The 21,364-nt window shown below is 46.2% G+C and overlaps 1 protein-coding gene across 1 annotated transcript in view; it reads right to left on the bottom strand.

Moving 5' to 3' along the window:
* PHLPP1 (PH domain and leucine rich repeat protein phosphatase 1) overlaps positions 1 to 21,364 on the bottom strand; it is a 280,055-nt gene that overhangs the window by 141,456 nt on the left and 117,235 nt on the right. Inside the window, exons 3-4 of the mRNA XM_052660391.1 lie at positions 21,207 to 21,332; positions 3,808 to 3,974 (exon numbers count right to left, since the gene is read on the bottom strand). Coding sequence (XP_052516351.1) covers positions 3,808 to 3,974; positions 21,207 to 21,332 — 293 coding nt within the window. The remainder of the gene's footprint in view (positions 1 to 3,807; positions 3,975 to 21,206; positions 21,333 to 21,364) is intronic.

Genomic DNA, 21,364 nt, shown 5'->3' with positions numbered 1-21,364 from the left:
CAAAGAGTCGGACCTGACTGAGCGACTGAACTGAACTGAAAACCTCTTTAGAGTCGTTCAAGAAAAAAAGAAGAAAGAAGGGCTACAAAGCAAGGATCAGAGTGTGTGACATTCATTGTTTAATAGCAACTGTAGAAGCTAAACAACACCAGTGCACTGGCTACAGAACCCTGAGGAAACGTGTTTTTCATCCAGAAACCAGTCAAATCATCAAACATACGAGAAAATATTTTTAGAGATACAAAGTATGTAATAAATTTGTCCCCATGTCCCCTTTCTCAGGAGGATCCTAGAAGATTTCCCACTAAAAAGGAGGAGTTATCCAAGACGGAACTGCTAGACACAGGACAGCATATGGAAAGCCCCAGCGAGACGAAAAGGGCATCATCAGGGAAATGGTGAAAGGCACCCCCAGGAGAACAGGGGGGTACCAGACCTCCTGAGCAGCACCCGTGCTGGCTCCAGGAAGGAAGCAGTCTCTAGGAAAAGGGCGTTGAGAAGAGGGTTAGAGTTCTGTCACCTTAACAGCATGAGAGAAAAGGAAAAGGACGCTCATCTCTATGCTACCATCCACCGCATTTAAGTGCCTTAGGGATGAATTACAGTCGCATACTCAAAGTGACGTCAGCCTTCAACAGCAACTTAACCGAACACGGACACCTCCACACCGAGAGGCTGAGGGGAGCAGCGGTCGGGGCGCAGGACTGAGCGGCTGGAGACAGGGAGAAGCAAATCGCCACTTTCCACAGCGATGTCAACCGCAGTCCAATAACGAACAGTTCATAACAGCAGCAGGTACTACTACCCGGGAAGAAGAAGACAGCACGCAAGGAGCCCCGAGAATCAGAAGCAGCTGTCTAGGGGGCAGGACTTGGTGTAAGGAGGGGCTGGAGTTCCAAGCACCTGTGTCTTTTCTTACTGCAAGATTTTTTACAAATTTACATAAAATGTTACTTTCATGGGACAAAAGTTTAAATTTTTTTAAATACAAAACAAAACCAAGAAAGGCACAAAACAGAAGCCAAGAAAGCGAACGAGGGTGAACTGCAGTGGGAAAATGACAGTGAGATGGCCATTTCCCCCCAGTCTCTGCAGCAGTCCAGGTGAGAGCTGACAGCTGCCTGGAGAGGGTGTGTGCTGAGAGATGGGAAGCAGCGGAGAAGGGTGGATGCACTGAACAGCTATTTACAGATTTGGAATCAGCAGACATGGGGGATCAATCAGGAGCTTTGGAAAGCACCAACAGGCAGGGCAATGCCCCCCAAGATCCCTCTACCCAGAGACTTATTTATTTAGTCCATAAACGCTGACTCTTTGGGGCTATCATACTCCCCTATGTTATTACACGCATTTTGATTTTCTTTTTGTTTAGGGTTTAATTTTTGGATTATTATGAAATACACAAACAGGAAAATACAGAAAACAATAATCATCATCCAAGTATGCACTACTCAGCTTTTCAAATATTAACATTTTGAACCTTTTCCCTATTTGTCTCTAACTTTTTTAAAAAAAATAAACATTATGGATGTAGCTCAAACCCTCTTCAAACCATTCCCAAATCACACCCCCTTAACCGGCCCCCGGAAGGTCAATGTTGACCTGATTCTGGCATCTCACATCTCCCTCTGCCTCGCTCTGGAGTGAAGGTGTTGGTCTGGACGGATTGCAGCCCCTTCTGCTCTGAGACGACAGGACTGAGCTGCACGATGCAGAACTCTTGATGGGAAATACGCAAGGATGCTTCAAAACATTCCAAGCACCCAAGACAGGCTAAATGAGGAGATCACCCTTTAGCCAAAAAAAAAAAAAATCACAGTAACTTTATTACAAGAGAGTCAGTAAAAATAGTATTATCAGTGCACAGGGCATATAAACACCCAAGTTGGAGAAGTTCCCTGTGGTTGCCTTTCACTGTAACCAAAGCTCCAGGGAAAAATAAGGAAGTGCTTGAGCACACCTTTCTGGGTTCTTACTGCCCAGGGAGCTAATTCACTGAGGCACCAAACTGTCCCGACTGTCCCAGGACTCTTCTTGGCCAGCGCGTCAGAACCAAAATACTCTTTCAAAAAATGCGTAACTCCAATTTTACTTTAAAACTGCCCATGAGGAGGCAAGAAAGTTACTCGCACTACGTCTCGACCCTTGTGTGCACCTTCTTCATTCCCTGGGTGATGAAATGTGAAGTGCACACAAAGGGCCCTGCCCTCTGCAGTGCGCCGTTACCCCACGGAAACACTCGCACGACCGTGTGAGCCGCGAGCCACGCTGGTCACAGTGTGCACGGAACACCACTTTCAGCTGAAAGCACAGTCGACAAGCTCAGTGCTCAGACTTGGGCTCTTGGCAGACACTTTCTCTACAGTGAAGTGAGAAGGTCACTTCAGGGAAAACAACTGACAGCATTTGTTGCCAAGGCTAGCCTTCAAGCTTTCGACTGAAATTTAAAATGCTGGAAAACTCGTTTCCCCAGTGAGCCTGACAACTTCCCAATACTTCAGAATTTTTTCTGATGAGATCAGTGGTGATATTAACAACAGCCACTCCTTGAAACTGCATAACGAAGAATGTTAACATTTGGAATATCTGTATTATCCCAACAAACCAGTATTTTCCAAATGACCAACACTTAATGCAATGAAATGATGTATGGGCAAAGATCCAGTCAAAGTGCCAGGAAGACCAGTGTATCCTAATGTAGAAGAACTTTAAAAGTCTACTGAAAGGGTTTTACATTCCACATTGAAATCCATGTGTAAGAAATTACCACTTAAATCTGCCTGCAATGCAGGAGACCCAGGTTCAATCCCTGAGGCAGGAAGATAATCTGGAGAGGAAACACTCCAGTGTTCTTGCCGGCGGACGACAATCCACAGGGTTGCTAAGAGTCGGACACAACTTAGCAACTGAGCATATCAAAGAAGTATACTCACAATCATCTGAAAAGACAATTGAAACACTCTTCCCTTCTCTAACACATCCACACAAACTTCACATTAATACTAATGGATTATTCTTTCTGGATGTTAAAAATCTTAAACACATAATCACAATGGTTAATGATCATAGCTTAATCTATGATCATTAATAGGCATTTACAAACAAATGGACTATTCATTCTTTCTTTAAAAGTTATATCCTTCTGGAGTAACTGTCTCATATATTTGCAACAAACACGTAAGCATCAGAGGCTTTATTTACCACAGAATCAAGATTGATCATTGCTCAAAAAAGAAAGAAAGAAAGAAAATTTGGTAAATCCTTCAATCTATTTCAGAAAGATGTAAAGTCCCTGCCCTCTAGTTATGAAAGGGCAGACCCTTTTCATTTACCATGTGACTCTTGAAACCTATACACTAATCACCCAGATAATGTGGTATTAATGGATTTAAACTTTAGTTTTTAGATTTCAAAGGAAACATCTTTTCATGGAAAAAACTGACCTTTTTGTAAATCTGGAAAGAAGTATCTGACCAAACCCCTATAGTTCAGAAGTAACACACCAAATATTAACTTTTCCCAGACACATTTGTAGATTGGTTAAGAAATACAAGTGGTTTAGGAGAAGTGCTCTTCTTGTACAAATGTATCCAGTTAATGAATATCTACATCATTCATTTCAAAGAGGGACCCTGAGGACAATCTGAGAATGAGAACTGACAGTGTCTTCACTACCAGAGTCCTGCTACCCGGCCTCTGAAAGAGAAAGGTGCCCCGCTGGAGCTTTTCCACCTGAACAGTCCAGAAACAATCAGAAGCTGACACCTCCTCCCCTTCCTAGTTATCCACCCGCTTCTGCACGCTCACCTTTGCAGTTCACTGAGCCCCCGTGCAGTTGGTAGACTGGGATTCTGCCTTAGAAAGTTCTGTTTTAAATTGAGATGAGTGAGGTCTTGGCTGTAGAAGAGGTTGGCAGGCAGATGCTCCAGGCTACAGCAGGAGAGGTCCACTGAGCTAACGCGCTGTGACACGACCTACAGGGGGATAAAAGCCACAGTTCAGCTTCCAGAGCACCCTTCACCCTGTAACCGTTTTCCACAGACAGAAACAAGGTAACCTCATGTGGGAGCACAGACTCGCTATGCCATCAGCACCATTATTCAAATCCAAACCAAGAGCATTTAGACAGGACTGAGCAAAGGATCCTGGCATCTGGTCCCATCACTTCATGGGAAATAGACGGGGAAACAGTGGAAACAGTGTCAGACTTTATTTTGGGGGGCTCCAAAATCACTGCAGATGGTGATTGCAGCCATGAAATTAAAAGACGCTTACTCCTTGGAAGAAAAGTTATGACCAACCTAGATAGCATATTCAAAAGCAGAGACATTACTTTGCCAACAAAGGTCCATCTAGTCAAGGCTATGGTTTTTCCTGTGGTCATGTATGGATGTGAGAGTTGGACTGTGAAGAAAGCTGAGCGCCAAAGAACTGATGCTTTTGAACTGTGGTGTTGGAGAAGACTCTTGAGAGTCCCTTGGACTGCAAGGAGATCCAACCAGTCCATCCTAAAGGGGATCAGCCCTAGGATTTCTTTGGAAGGACTGATGCTGAAGCTGAAACTCCAGTACTTTGGCCACTTCGTGTGAAGAGCTGACTCATTGGAAAAGACTGATGCTGGGAGGGATTGGGGGCAGGAGGAGAAGGGGACGACAGAGGATGAGATGGCTGGATGGCATCACCGACTCGATGGACGTGAGTTTGAGTGAACTCCGGGAGATAGTGATGGACAGGGAGGCCTGGCGTGCTGCGATTCATGGGGTCACAAAGAGTCGGACACGACTGAGCGACTGAACTGAACTGAGCATATTAAAGCATTACCACGGGAGGAAATCGTGCCCCTCCCTGGAAGGTGCTGACAGTGACTTAGTATAGGAGACAGGTGACACAGAGCACAGGCCATCCTGCCAGGTGCAGTGACACCCATGATCCCCGCCAACTACAGGGGTCATGTCCCCGGACACATTTATGGTAAGGGCATTCAGAGCTAACTAATGTGAGACACCTTAGAGTGAACTGCAGGGTTGGAAGACAGACACTAAGGTCTACACTGGACTTAAACAAAAGCCCTTGTAAATACTGATTTAAAAACAGCACAAAGAAAAGCGCACTCAGTGGCCTTGCATTTACGTTTAATAGTAACAGCAGCATATAATCAGATTCCACTACTGCCTGTTGTAAACTTTTCAGGTCCTGTCTCCCGCGGTGTCAGTTTTGCTTCGTGTAGGTAATCTAAGTGAAATTTACTGTACGTCTAAATGTTTATCCACATATTCAAAGTATCCCCAGCTAAATGACTCCCATGATAGCCAGAGTCCCAGGGCTACAGGGCGTGCTGGAGGCAGAAACAGCTCTGGGCGCCCTGCGCTTCTCTCTCTCGTACGCTGGGAACCACGGTGCCGATCTACGCCATGGACATGGCTTTAGGACCACTGACACAAACCTTGGCTCCTCTCGCCCCCCAAGGCTGTGGGGTTACTGTTCCAGGATCTGGGTCGATACCTCCTCACGCTCTTTATCTTCACCAAAGCTTCACGGCAAAACTTCCACTCCTTGTCTGTGATCAGTCTGACGCCCTTTTCTGTTACCAAACCCCAGCTTCACTCTTCTGTGATTACAAAAGGCAGTGGAACATGGTTCTCAGGGGGGTTGGCTCTGGTTCCATCATCCCGAGCTGAGAGAGCCTGAGTGCCCCGCCGAGTTCTCTAAACTCCGGTTTTGTCCCCTGCTTAACAGGCATTAAGATGACACCTCCGTCTACATAGCTGGCTCAGAGACAGCACTCCATAACTGGTGACTGCTATGACTACTTCCAAACACCTCTCACACTCACCAGAACCCACGTTCTCCTGATGCTAAAAAAGGTACTCAGGAGTAAATCTGCATGACAAACACTGTTGATGGCACCTTTGAGGTTGGAAAGGACCTATGAAAGCTAAGGGGACTGTGGGATGGAAAAGGGCTGGCAGGGCTCAACTCAAAAGATTTTACAAAGTCAGTCTGAGTTCACGTTTCAGCAATTTCATCTTCCTTTGAATTTTCACCCTTAAGTAAGAAAAAGAAAATCCCAAACAGGGCCAGGTCACCCACGCACTCAAATGATGTGAAAAAAAGGCCAGAGTTTAATGGGCCTGTAAAGCCGGTGCAAACACGCCACGGCCACACAAGATTCCCTGGCAGAACCCATTTTGGGAAGTAAGGTTGAAAGGATTACTTGGACTCGTCCATCCAGGTGCAAGCCTGTGGTGAGGATGTGATGGCGTGTCAGGCCTTCCATCTCCCGAGGGGCGGCCCGAGTGAGATCACCTCGGGAGGATGGCACGTACGGTCTGTCGCCGGTGCTTCGTTCAGTCACTTCGCTGGGTCTGAGTCTCTGCGACCTATGGACTGCGGCCCGCCAGGCTCCGCTGTCCATGGGATTCTCCAGGCAAGAATACTGGCGTGCGTTGCCGTTTCCTTCTGCAGCGGTCTTCCCAAGCAACACACTCTGACACGAGTTTCAGCAATCGTCCGGGCACTGGCACGGAGCAGGGCCTCAGGCGCCACAGGAGGCCCCCAGAGGCCCCGCCGGCCAAGCTCAGGTTGGAGCTCACTGGGCAATCTGCGCTTCTGCCTGCCCCAAATCCTTTCGCACTTCTTCCCGTAACCAGCCTTCAGCCGCACGAGATCCCAGTGGGAGCTGCGGAGCACGCTGCTCCAGGCCAGGAGGCGTGTGCTCGCAGCTCCAGCCACCCGAGCCGCACTGCTGAGCCCACAAGCTGGTCCAGCTGGGGCTGGCATGCGACCCCGGCCAGGCTAATCCAAGGCCTTCTCTGGGATGCGTATTCTGAGCCCGCGAGAGCGAGCGAGCCTGCCACTCAGAGCTGCAGTTAAAATGACTGGGCTGGATCTGTGTGCATCAACCTGGACTCATTAAAAACCCAAGCCCCAAATAAACAAGTAACGCAGGCTGTACAATTTCACATATAATGTCATGCATGAAAAAATTCTAACACACATGAGGAGTCCATGTATTAGTTATATGTGAATAAAGCTACACGCCACACACTGGTCAGTCCCAGGTGGCTTAGATGGTAAAGAATCCACCTGCAATGCGGGAGACCTGGGTTCAGTCCCTGGGTTGGGAAGATCCTCTGGAGAAGGGAAAGGCTACCCCACTCCAGTGTTCTTGCCTGGAGAATCCCATGGACAGAGGAGCCTGGCAGGCTACAGTCCACGGGGTCACAAAGAGCTGGACACGACTGGGCAACTAAGCACAGCACATACAGTGATTGTGTCAGATTAATGCCAGTGATTGCCTCTAGGGAAGCAGGGAAGGAAATGAAAGTGGGAATGGAAAGACAGGGATCTGGAATGTGTCTGTTCATTCACTGTACAGTAAGGACGGAAAGTATGAGGAGCTGCGTCTTCCCAGGTGGCACCAGTGGTGAAGAGCCCGTCTGCCAGTGCAGGAGACGCAAGAGACGTGGGTTCCATCCCTGGAGGAGGGCATGGCAGCCCACTCCAGTGTTCTTGCCTGGAGAATCCCACAGGCAGAGGAGCCTGGCGGGCTACAGTCCATGGGGTCACAAAGAGCTGGACACGACTGAAGCGACTTAGCACACACATGTCAGAGTGTTAGACAACCAGGAATTGTCATATTAGTCTTTGTGCTCTTCCGTGTCCATGCGTTTAACTGAGAAAAAAGCAATGTAATCTCGATATAAAGACTTCAGTGAAAAGGTAAGGAGATCCTGCAGCTCCTTTGAGGTCACTGTAAAGATCCCAGCTTCAGCAAAATGGGTGGTTGTGCAAAGGTTCCAAGAAGAGTCTCTGTCTGACTGTTGGGCTCACAGAGGGGGACTGCCCTGCGCTGAGTGCGGCCCTCGGGACCGCTTCCTGGGACGATGACACAGCGCTGCTTCACCGCCCTCGTCTCTCACCAGCCATCGACCTGGCCGGGGCGTTCCTCCTACAGGGACTGCTCTGCAGAGGAAACGTTCCCTTTTGGCTGAAGCATCAGGCTGAATAAACACTCTCCCTGAACAACTACGAGATAATGATTAAATGTCAAGTCGGATTTGATTTCTTTCCTCATTCTGGATCGCAAGCCTGTTCCTGCTGGAAGCCAGGGGGAAGACGGCTCAGGGCAAAAGCCCAGCAAGCAAGGGGCCTGTGGGGGTCATGGCGAACAGGGGGAGGTGAAGAGCAGAAACCAGACATGTCCTGATGGCAGAGGGCGGCCAAGACGACCACGAGAACCGAACCGCGAGCGGCACCTCTGCCCTGTGCCAGGCCCTGCAATAAAGGAGATTCAAGGGCTTCCCCCTGGATCAGCCTGGGCAGGTAAGGCCGCCATCACAAAGAGGTTTTACACAACTCCCAAATGAAAGAACTACCAACAGGTCTAACCACAGAGGCTGTAACCTGCCTACACAGCGCCTATTAAATCTAAGACCCTCCTCGAGGCAGGAAATGGAAGAAAGGAGACAGCCACCTCTATACGCCTCACGGCAAGCAGCCTCTTACTGTGGCTGTTGTTCAGTTGCTCAGTCGTGTCCAGCCCTTTGCAACCCCATGGACTGCAGCACGCCAGGCCTCCCCGAGCCTGCGATGAGCTCCACCAACTCCCAGAGCCCAGCCAAACTCATGTCCCTTGAGTCGGTGATGCCACCCAACCATCTCATCCTCTGATGTCCCCTTCTTCTCTGCCTTCAATCTTTCCCAGCACCAGGGTCTTTTCAAATGAGTCAGCTCTTCGCATCAGGTGGCCAAAGTATTGGAGTTTCAGCTTCAGCATCAGTCCTTCCAATGAACACTCAGGACTGATCTCCTTTGGGATGGACTGGTTGGATCTCCTTGCAGTCCAAGGGACTCTCAAGAGTCTTCTCCAACACCACAGTTCAAAAGCATCAAGTCTTCGGCACTCAACCTTCTTTATGGTCCAACTCTCACATCCGTACATGACTACTGGAAAAACCATAGCTTTGACTGTGTGGACCTTTGTTGGCAGTGTGATGTCTTTGCTTTTTAATATGCTGTCTAGGTTTGTCATAGCTTTCCTTCCAAGGAGCAAGCGTCTTTTAATTTCGTCTTTACAGTAACTCAGCACAGTAAGGACTGATCTCCACTTCAAAGCTGAAAGTTAAAGGGTCTGCTCAAGGTCGCATGGTGAAGGCCCAGCCACACAGAGTCTGAATGACAGCCTCAAGTTCAAGTCCTACCCAGAGGGAGGCTCCTGTAACTGCCACGGTCCAATCCTAACAGAGCCCTCAGTTCAGTTCAGTTCAGTTGCTTAGTCGTGTCCGACTCTTTGCAACCCCATGAATCACAGCACACCAGGCCTCCCTGTCCATCACCAACTCCCAGAGTTCACTCAGACTCATGTCCATCAAGTCAGTGATGCCATCCAGCCATCTCATCCTCTGTCATCCCCTTCTCCTCCCAGAGCCCTCAGCCCAGGGCCCTCAGCCCAGAGCAAAGATGGTTTGATGTCATTCCTCATAGACCATGAGTGAACCACATGTGAACGGAGTCAGGTTTCAGAAGATCAGTTCAAGTCACCATGGCTTGGGAAATCAGCGCTAGTTTGTATTAAAAATGACCAAAAAATTTGAGGCTAATAATTTAGAGTCAGTAAATCAAATGAGATATTTTCCCCCATGAGCCTACACATGTTGGGAGATACTTAAAAAGCACATGAATCCCAACCATAGCTTCCCAGTAGTAAAAGAATCCACCTGCCAGTGCAGGAGATGCACGGGACATGGGTTTGATCCCTGAGTCAGGAAGATCCTCTGCAGAAGGAAATGGCAACCCACTTAAGCATTCTTGCCATGGACAGAGGAGCCCAGTGGATACGGTCCATGGGGCTGCAAAGAACTGGACGCGACTGAGTCTGCACACACAGCCCAGCCACTGGCTCAAGAAGTCGTCTTTTCCAGCTTGAGGGCTGGAACATATAAACACATATGAACAAAAAGCTCACTGGGCCCTCAAATTATTTCCCCAAAGAACCCTGCAGACTAACCATAAAAAAATGGTACTATGAACAACAAACTTTCCGGATTATCTACCAGGCTTCTACACAACTCTACCATCCCACTCAGCTGGACCCTTTCCTCGGTCGACTCTCTGCCAGCTGTTAGGAGCCTTGCATCAGCGATCTCTGCTCTGAGTCTGGTGGGCTTTGTTTCTCAACCAGTGCCTCTCTCCTAGCCCTAACCCATCCCCTCTCTGTGCTTCGGAAATTATCATCTTCCTTTTGCAACAGGCCTGCACTCTACGCCACTCACATTATTCCTACCATTCACTTAGTGGACAGTCATCTTCCATAAGCAAGGGAAAGTTCAGAATGACAACCAGATGTTTTTTTTTTTTGTCCCCACTATAATGAAATACTGTTTATCCTTATTATGTGCAAAGCAGGCTCAAAATTAAACAAAATGATTCTGAAAGGCTTGGTTGAAACAGCTGAAACAGCATAAATAATTCCGCTGTGCAAAGTAAAATATTGCTGTAAACTGACTTTATGAGTCATTAATTGCTCTGGCCTAGCGTTCAGTGGTTTGGGAAATTATGCCCTGGCTATAGGGAGAGTCTCTGGGGAGTTTACTAAATTTCTGTAAAAAATTCTTAACCTCAATTTACTTGGTTTTAATTCTTATCCCACTCCCCGCTTCCAGATGCTTTGGGAAGGCATAAGCATGTAGGAGAACATGAATTTATGGTAGGGTTTATTAATCTTTACTAGCTAAGTACTCTAACAACTTACTTTTAATTTCATCCTCATCAATGAAAGTTTTGTAATACTTGATATCAGAGATTTTCTCATTTTAATAAACTTTAAACTGTCACTGCTCCAAAACATGAAATAATTTCTTTAAAAAAAAATTCTACAAACATATGTAATGCCTTGATTCCAGACCTTTTCACGACCTCTCATTTCTTGAACCTGCATTCATTATCATTTCATAAAATCTGCTTAACAGCAGATGCAGAAAACCTTCCTATAAAATTAATTACAATATATACATTAATAATGTCCTCATACGGGCATATCAAACTACCGATTTTGGATTTATTAAGTTCTACCTGAAGTTCTGATATTTTATTATTTCTTTAGGCGTCCATGGTGGTTCAGACGGTAAACAGTCAGCCTGCAACGCAGGAAACCCAGGTTTGATCCCTGCATTGGGAATTATGTCTTAGCCTTAAATGAGTAAATGATATGAAACAGCTAAAAATCCAAGAAATAAAACACACAAATTTACACAGTATTCTGAGCCACCAGACGTAATCAAATGAATGAAGACACAGAGGTGTGGAGAGGCCGTCACAGCCAAGCACAAAGGAGAGCGGGAGCTCTGGCGGGCGAGAGTGGTCCCGGAGCGGCTGTGGGTTTCAAGAGTAGGCTTACTGAGGCTGCAAGGGACCTGTTAAAACATAGTTATGAGACCAAGGAATAAAGCAGTACAGAGAGCGGCAGGCTGGAAAAGGAAAGAAGGAAGGAGGGAGAGAGAGAGAGAGAGAAGAGAAGCGTTAGACAGATGACTGACTGACGGGTAAGCAGACAAACAGGAGTCCCTGCAAGAGGACCAGGGGTGACAAGGAAGCCGGGCTCCCCGGGGGCGCGGCACTAAAGGGCCCGCCCGCAACGCAGGAGTCGCCGGGGACGCGGGCTCGGTCCCTGAGTGGAAAGAGCCTCTGGAGGAAGAAATGGCAACCACTCCAGTATTCTTGCCTGGAGAATCCCATGGACGGAGGAGCCTGGCGGGCTACAGTCCACAGCGTCACAAGGAGTTGGACAGGAGTGAAGTGACTAAGCACGCCAACAGTAAGGAGCACCAATACTGAGAAATTGAGACCTAGAATTCCTGCTAGGCGTCCCGAGCTCTCTGCCAGGCAAGTGAAGGGGAGGAGTGCCCCGTCAGCGTGGTTACCACCTGCCTCTAGGAAGCAGCCCTGGACTGATCATCTTCAGAACGCAGGCCCCTTGAGGGCACAGATACCCAACAAGCATAAATCAAGAAGGCACGTGCAGCAGTGCAGAGGGGCAGAGGGCACAGACCTCGAGCCCCTGGCTGTCCAGCGCTGACGGTCCCCTCTCAGGACAAGATGGTCAGGTCCTCGCAAGCCCCTGTGCGGACTGGCACTGCACCCCCAGGAGCAGGCAGAGCCGTGGGACATGTCCCAGGAGCGCGTGGGATGGTGGAAACCAGACGAGCAGGCCTGGAGCCTCGCCCTCTTGGAGCCACACACACGGTGAGAGGCTCGGAGAAGGTCCCCAAGGCCTCCGGCATTGCTCATCGGGTCTCCAGGCCAAGAGTGGCCTCCTTTGCACATACAGAAATCCCATTGTGTTTCTCGGTAGGAACAGGAAAATAGGACTCGGCTTGGATGGAGATCAAATCTGAACTCAGAGTTCCTTCCTCATTTCCTTATTGGCAGAATACATGTAAACAAGCTCCTTAGAGTGGGACCACTGGAGAGCCTCTGAGCGCTTCCCCAAGGGGCTGCTCCTCCACAAAAGACAGGGGGAAGATCGCTAACCCCAAAAGTCTTACATTTGAGCTTTCTATTATAAGAAATAACATAAATTCACATTAAACAGAAATATTTCTAAAGAGCCTAGAAACAAGCTACTTGGTTTTCTATTTAAAATACAAATTATACAAACACCTCAATGTTTAAGTTCCAGTCTAACATACAAGGTCTGGTATGTTTAACCTAGAGAGTTCACTGGTATTTTTTTCAATTATTCTAGTATTCCTTACTTTATAAAATAAATCAGACCAGTGGGTAGAAGGATTTAACTCTTCAGAATAGTTGCAGATAATCCAATACTCTGGGTTACAAACACTGGCGTCTTCCAAGGTAAGTAAATATATCATGGAAGTTAAACACTTAAGACTCCATGTATTTATTTGGAGGGGAGGCTTCTCAGGGGGCGCTACTGGTAAAGAACCCGCCTGCCAATGCAGGAGACACGAGATGCAGGTTCGGTCCCTGGGTCAGGAAGATCCCCTGGAGGAGGGCACGGCAACCCACTCCAGTGTTCTAGCCTGGAGAATCCCATGGACAGAGGAGCCTGGTGGGCTGCAGTTACGGAGAGTCAGACACAACCGAAGTGCCCTGGTTCACATGGACACACACCATGTATTTTTACACTGGTCTAACACTCAGATGAAAGTGACTGCACTTCAAAATATAATATGACCAGATGCAGAGATCTGGTCAACCGTATGATAAGTTCTTGACGCAGCCAGACTTGACTGGTTTTGGAAGAGGTAGACAAGAGCAGTGCCCTCAACACCGACACTGACTTGAGCTGCCCTGGGTGACTCAGAAGGCACCTCAGACTTCCTAAGTCCCTCCTGGTCACCCTTTAGGAAGGCCAGTGGTCCATGCAGTGATGGTGCTCAGATGCCCTCAGCAGCACCACAGACTGCCTGTAAGCCACCTTCTGCTCTACTACTGAGCAGCCGACAGGCTACCGGCAGCTGTGCACACGAAGCCCTGAGCCTTCCCTTTGATATTTTCAGCCAATAAATCTCAGCTGCTATTTGAAGTGCGGTTTGTTTCGTCCCTTCATGCGGCTGCAGAACACTGGAAGTAAACCAGAAGGAAAGGAGCAAGGCAGCAGAACCCCTGCACAGAGCACGCTGGGCACCTCACGGGCCACGTCCAAGAGGCGATGAGGACATCTCCTCGAGGGCGCTTTCCTTCAGCTCGAAAGCCCGGCCCTGTACACTGTCATGAGCACCTGCCCCGCAGGGGTACTGCGGAGCACCCAGAACAGACCCTGGCACACAGGAGAAAGTTACAAGCGTCAGTTACCACTACTTGTTGTCACTACTACATCAATTCACTGGCTAAATGATTTTATTATTAACACAATGTACCTATTAACAATTTGGGGTTGGGGAGAAACAAAGAGTCTTTTGATTTTGCTGCTGACCTCATGAACGAATAACTCACTCACTCATTTTGCAATAACGTCTGAAGAATGGTCAACAGTGGGCACATCCTCTGTGCTCATCGGATGGTATGGCAAGTCTATCAGGAAACTGCAGAGTACCCAAAGGAAAACCAAGAGGAGGAGTCTGGGAGCCAGGTGATGAGGGAATTGCTGCAATTATCGGAGATGCTCCTCCTAGAAGTGGATTGCCAAGGCGTGGGGGAAGGCGTAGAAACTCAAACAGCCAAGAGGTCGTCAAACAGGAGAGGGACTGCAGTGCTTACCTTGAGTTAAAGGCCAGAGCAGTGGGCCAAGCGCAGAGGGATAAAGACCTCAGCTCACTTCTAAGAAGGGACTATCTTGTGAGATACCACAGGTGTCTGAAAGGCAGTAGCCCTTTTTTATTTAGGGGGGAAGTCAGTCTGGAAGTCCACAAGGTCCTTCTCAAATCTTAAATGCTAAGTCACTCAACTAAGAGACAGTTGATGATGACTAGAACCCCAGGTTAAAAAACACTTTAAAAAAATACAGTGGCAAGAGACAGTCTTATTTCTCAGTCCGTCCCCTGGCCTCACTGCAAGGCACGTAGGATCTTACTTCCTGATGGGAACCCCAGCCCTGCAGCGGGAGCCAGCGGTCTTAATCACTGGGCTGCCAGGGAAGGCCCAAGACCACTCTGGAAGAAAATGCTGAATAACTGTTAAGGCAATTATTCCAGAAAACTACAAGGAACATTATGTTTTTGGCAACTACTTCCCAATCTTAAAATCATGTACTGTTACTTTAAAACATGGCTGTAAGTTCCTCTCTTAAAACCTAGACTGTATTTTATTAAAGATTAACAACAACATACCGCTAAAACACACATGAGCAATACATTTCTCCCATCTGCTGAAGTCTGGATGAGAAGTGGAGCCTGGAAGCATGCCTGGCACAGAGAAAGGGTGGGGCGAGTACCCTCGCATTCCCCCTCAGTACTCTTACCCGCCAGCCCTAAACAGAGAGACCAGCAGAGGCAGGGCAGGGGGCCGGGAGGAGGGAGAGAGACGCTGGGCGAGCCTCACAGGGAAGCACATGAGGAGCGCCACTTCCCCAAGACGGGGTTCGGTCAGGATACGGTAAGAAACAAGCTATCTTTTCCATCAGCACAAAGGCAGATTGAAAAACTGTGAAGAAAAGAGAATTGAGTAATTTAAAATGGAAATGACTTAGAATGAAGGAAAAACCCCTTCTTTAGAGATATGTTAACTAGGATTTCAGAACCAACAGTTACCACAGTGGGGGAGACTAGCGATGTGCAAACAAGATGAACTGTCGTAACTGCAAAGAGATCATTTTATTTTCACTAATCAGTCTTATATATTACAAAAACAAAAGGTAATCCCAAACACTTTATCATTAGTTTACATTAGATGAATTTCTAAGCTCCCTAATTTCATAACTGCTATTTATATCTATAACAAGGAAGGATTCCACAGTATGAATTTTTGTGGAACAAATCCATTACCATCTTGGAAAATTTAGTTAAACTAGTGGGTGACATCGTCGAGTTTTCCCAGGAAAATAGAATGAGCGCGCAGGAAAGCACCCAGACCGGAAGCACTTCCTCCTGTTGCGCTTCCCTGCTCCCCTCCACGCCGCGCACTGACGTCACATTGACGTTACACTGACGTCACACGGTGCGCAGCTGCGCCTGCAGACGTCTCCTCTCCCTGAAGTGCGCTTCCGCCCTGCCTCCAGGTGAACGTTCCCTCCTCAGGACTCTGCCTGCGCATCACCTCCTCAATGCTTCCTGTCCCTAAACACTAGATATACTGCATTTCCAAATTTTTCTCATACCTCACTACAGAATTGATACAAAAGCAATATTCTAGATATAGGGGTGACATTTCATAAACTAACATCCACGTCCCTCAGACCCTCCATTCTACTTCAGATTCTATCAGAGACACAGACTGCCAGGATCAAATGACCGTGATCCTTTATCTAAGCAACGGGTACAAAATGTGAAGGAGGCGTTTCCCATAAAAGTCCTGTGAAGCCCTTGGCGTCTTAGCAGAACAGGGTTGAGAGTGCAACGTCTTACCCTTATACAACTACAGCACACCCTGACCAGCCAAGAGACCAGCCAAGCTGACAAAACGCAGCACACTCCCTACATAATACTTCAAGCCAAGAGGCAAAATACATGTACAAGATGCTAAGTGACCTGAAAGGGTTCCTTGCAGCTGCATCAAATAACACAGACCCGCATGCTGGAAATAACCTATTACACAAGAAATCCCTGACTCTGGTTAGTGGTGTACTCTTTGAGTAAACTCTGGACAGTAAAACACTCTTTTTAAGTACATGAAGGCAAAAGTTCGACTGTGATTGACCATACATCTTATTCTTATATAAAGGGTGACTTTACTCATCATTTCACGTGATCTTTAACTTCGCAAGAGACGGGACTCTGACTGGCTTATGCTATGCATATTGAGGATGAACCGAAATATCACAGCAACTTCAACATGGTCACTTTCTATCTTTTCATTAAAAAGAGAAAATGCTGAAAATTAAAATACTATGATACTAAAAGAAAGAGAGATGAGCAGTGTGATGGCCACAGGCACAAGGTTAACTGCCGATCAACAAGGATAGAGACCTGGGGACCAACCATGCGGCCTTACGGCCTGTGAACTCACACCGTGGGGCCACACACACCGCACACACCACTGCCCACAGGCCGACCTCTGTGGAAGCTGAGTCACAGGTGTGTGGGCAATTATTTCTACTTCTTAATATTTAACATTTCCTGTAATGAAAAGTTAAAAACATTTTCATGCATACTTCAATTAATTTAATTAAGTTACTTAAATACTTATTGCATGGGGTTGGGGAATACAACAAGCCCAAAACCCAAGATTTGTGCACAACATTAAATCACTGATCTGAATCCCCTTTAATCTTCCTTGAAATCAACAAACAAACTTTCAAGTGGGACAACACAGCGTTACAGAAGTGACGAGGACGTTAAAAATAAGTATGTCTTCAGGCAATAGATTCACATGCAGACTCACTCTGAAAAGAATTCACAGGATTAGCCAGCATGTCTGAGACAAATCCATGCAACAAAGCGAGCCACAGAAGTGGCCAGTCAGGCCAGCTCGTCTAGAGCTGCTCGCATGTCTGACCAGAGCACCTCTGAAACTCCCTTCCTCAGCTACCCCCTCACCCCCACATCACTGCCCCCCAACCACTCTGAAACCACGCTGCACGTGAAAATATATGGGTTATTTTCAAGTATCTTTTGATATTTGATTTCTAAACTAATGGCATCCAGTCCCATCATTCCATGGCAAATAGATGGGGAAACAGTGACAGACTTTATTTTTGGGGGCTCCAAAATCACTGCAGATGGTGACTGCAGCCATGAAATTAAAAGATGCTTACTCCTTGGAAGAAAAGTTATGACCAACTTAGACACCATATTAAAAAGCAGGGACATTACTTTGTCAACAAAGGTCCGTCTAGTGAAGGCTATGGTTTTTCCAGTAGTCATGTATGGACATGAGAGTTGGACTATAAAGAAAGCTGAGCGCTGAAGAATTGATGCTTTTGAACTGTGGTGTTGGAGAAGACTCTTGAGAATCCCTTGGACTGCAAGGAGATCCAACCAGTCCATCCTAAAGGAAATCAGTCCTGGGTGTTCACTGGAAGGACTGATGTTGAAGCTGAAACTCCAGTACCTTGGCCACCTGATGCGAAGAGCTGACTCATGTGAAAAGACCTTGATGCTGGGAAAGATTGAGGGCAGGAGGAGAAGGGGATGACAGAGGATGACATGGCCGGATGGCATCACCAACTCAATGGACATGAATTTGAGTAAACTCTGGGAGTTGGTGATGGACAGGGAGGCCTGGTGTGGTGCGGTTCATGGGGCCACAAAGAGCTGGACACGACTGAGTGACTGAAATGAACTGAACCTAATTCCACGGTGATAAGAGAACAGAGTGTATGATTTCAACACCTTTAGGCCATGAAATTTTTGCACCTTGTTTTATGTCCCTGGAAATGTTCCAGTGTCTCCTGGTTCACAGTCTGCAGGAACCTGAATAGAGTTTGCATCCTGCTGCTGTGTGGACCTGCATCCGTCTCCATCACTCTGGACTGATCCGTGCTCGTAAGGTCTGCCGCATCCTTTCTGCTGTCTGTCCACTCTGTTCATTTTTGAGAGTTTGATACTGAAACTCCTACTAAGAATCTTCAGTTACCTACCTAAAAAAATAATTGTAATATATAGTGGAACTATGTGTAACTTTGTTCTGTATTTTCCAAGTCTCCTGTAAATGTGTTCTCATACTTTCATAATTAAAATAATTTTTTAAAAATATTAAAAAAAACCCTGACACGTATCCATGTTGGGGAGAGTCATTTTACACCGTGTACAGCAGGATGCTTGCTGACTTTCTAAAGCACGTCTGCACCGATATTTCAGGGATGCCTTTACAAGCGATACTGTGTTAGATAACCCTCCCCAAGGAGCTCTTTCCTGCACAGCATCTACCGCTAACATCCGATCCAAACGAAAAACTCTAAACGGACAGCCTTGGGGGTTGTTTTGGCAAGCAACACTAAGTCCTAAGATGAAGTTTAAAAATAATACATATATAAGAGCCTGTCTTGGTAGAAGTCAGCTAATTAATAACCTTTTATAAATGTTCACAGAATCAAATAAAAAATTAGAACAAAGATTAACATTTTTCTTGTAGCAAAGATCTGGAAGCATCAACTGAAAATAGTTTTCATTTTAAATGAATGACCTAATTCATTTTAAATAAAAAAATCATTGAAATTCCCTTTTCTCTATCCTTCCAACCTCACGGGTGAGGATGGTCATTAAGAATCAGAAACTCCGATGTTTCTTTCCGGTGTTGGTTTGTCTCTCTTTCAGATACTTATTATTAAAATGAATCCTCATTTAAACATCAGGATATGGGTAATCCTTTCTGTGAATGTTTTGTTTCTCAGTAAGAAGAAAAGAAAAAGACACTGTTTCCATAGTAACTCCTAGCGCGACTAAACTGTGTAGCTTCCGAAGAGCGACGTGTGAGGAAGGACAGACGATGGAAAAGGGAAGCCAGAAGTAGAAGAGCCCTGTGACCGTCAGCCCGTGCCACTCCAGGTTCCCAGACACACACTACCCCAAAGGGGCCGAGTTCTCACCCTCTTCCCGCAGTCCCAACCCACGCTCCCAGGAAGCTGGGTCAAAGGAAAAGACACTATCATAGGGCTGTCCTCAACATACAAAGTTTAAAGAGTGTGGCCACATTGTACATGGGCTTAATCCCCAAGTAGGGAGTTCTCACTCTTATTCCTTCCATAATACCTAACCTCTTTAACCAGCCCCTTACAACTCATTTCCCTTTTAATTCACTAACTATAATAACTTCTAAAAATTTCAAAATGTGTATCTGGTTTTTAAGGTTGGAGAAAAGGAAGATACTGTATCTATCTAAAATCTGCATTTATTAAAATATTTGCCCTCTGTCCCCCCACCTTGACTTTTCAGAAAGAAATCTTTCTCCCTGATGTCTGCCATTCTTAATTACTTCACTCCAAAAGGCTGCTGTCAGAGCCCAGGGCAGACACAGGAGGCATGACCGTCAAATACACTGTCGTGCCCTAGATTCAGTCTTGGAACAGAAGATGACACTCATGGAAAACCTGGTAAAAGATAAACGAATTCAGAGCAATGTACCAAAGTCAGCACATTACTTAGTTTTGACACAAGGATCATGGTGACAGTAGGTGTTTGGGAAACTGAAGGAGGACTATATGGAGACTGCACTGTTTTTGCAAATTTTCTGTAAACAGAAGATTATTCCAACACAAAAAGTTTAGTTAAAAAAAAATCAACACTGCCATGCAGAAAGAAATTTAAACAGCACCTTGACCAGTTTGGCATTTTATTCTGAATAGAGTGTGGGCCACTGACTTACTGCTTTGAACCCATACACCCACTTAATGTTAAAAGCACAGTATTATATAGTATTTGTCTCCTCACATTAGCAACCACAAGAGTAATTTCAAAACAATGAGACGGATGTACTGGTTGCCTCTTACATCACATTAATCCTACAAGCATATCTGAAGGAGAAGTGTCATCTTTCCCATTTTCTCTAGTAGGGGAAGTGTCTTGTACATGTGAAAGCTTCAGCTGCCTACGAGATTGGGAGAATCTCCTCAGATCTATCAAACTAAACTCTGTCCACACCTTCTCTGAAAGGAAAAACTAACGTTCCTAAGAAAATCATTATCACCAGAGAATGCAGTTTTCCCCTGGTAATTCAAGTGCGACCAGTAGTTCAGAATGATTTTCTAAACAACATTCTCTTTCTCTTAACTGCTTTACAAAGTCATTCCTTTCAAAGTTACTCACTCACTTGACAAATAATCACATCATGCAGCGGTCTGCATCACAGCGAACTTGAACGACAGACCGGGTTATGGATTCAAAACCATGGAAGCAGGTTCCACTTTCATGCTTCTGCCCCCTAGGGAGGCTCCATCATTTCATAAACACCCCAAACAAGGCACACAGTCCTGCCATGCAGCCCACTGTACAAAATGCGACAAAGGGGACGGAAAGAGTATCCTCACACACAGCACCCGAAACACAACCACTTACCTGTCACTTTATCATGGGCTCCTGTACACACACACACACACACACACACACACACACACACACACACACACACACAGACGCATTGGGTTTCATAAGTCAAGGTAATCTTATTTAAACAGAGGACTATGAAGTGGTAAAAATAATTAAGACAAAAAAAGAAATGACGTCATTCAAAAGATGTAAGTTGAAAAGGTAAAAGGGCGATGGTACAAGATTAGACTGCTTGTAAGAAGAGATGGTCAGAGGAAAAGGGGAAATTGGGGACAATTTCTGGGTATTCTGTGGTTTTCTAGTTGTCCTACCCTGGGCCAGTCCCTTAAATTTCTTAACCTCATGTTCCTTCTGTATACCACTAAGATAATAATGACAGTCTACATACTGAATTCTTTTTTAAGTATAAACAAAAATGGCAAATGAACATACAAGTTTTAAAAAGCTACTTTTTGCCAAAGCGAGCTTTTCGAAAGACTGAACACTGATAACTACTGGCAGTAGTTGGAGGAAGGAAAAAAAAAAAAAAGAGTGTATAACTATATTTTGTAAAGCAGAAGCAACTCTCGAGCCAGCCAGAAGCTGAACAAAATTCCTGCTTACCTTGGAGACTTGCCGAAGCCACCTTAAATACTCTGTGAATGTATCAAAACATATGTAGTACGTCTGGCTTTGAGGTCCAGAAGAGCTGAGTGCTAAACAGTGCTGGTGCCTCTTCACTTCTTCTACCTGCAAAGACAAACAGTGGCAGCAGCACGTCA

This window comes from Budorcas taxicolor, chromosome 22, assembly GCF_023091745.1.
Source record: "Budorcas taxicolor isolate Tak-1 chromosome 22, Takin1.1, whole genome shotgun sequence".
Lineage (NCBI taxonomy): Eukaryota > Metazoa > Chordata > Mammalia > Artiodactyla > Bovidae > Budorcas > Budorcas taxicolor.
This window is presented reverse-complemented; position numbering and strand designations above follow the sequence as displayed.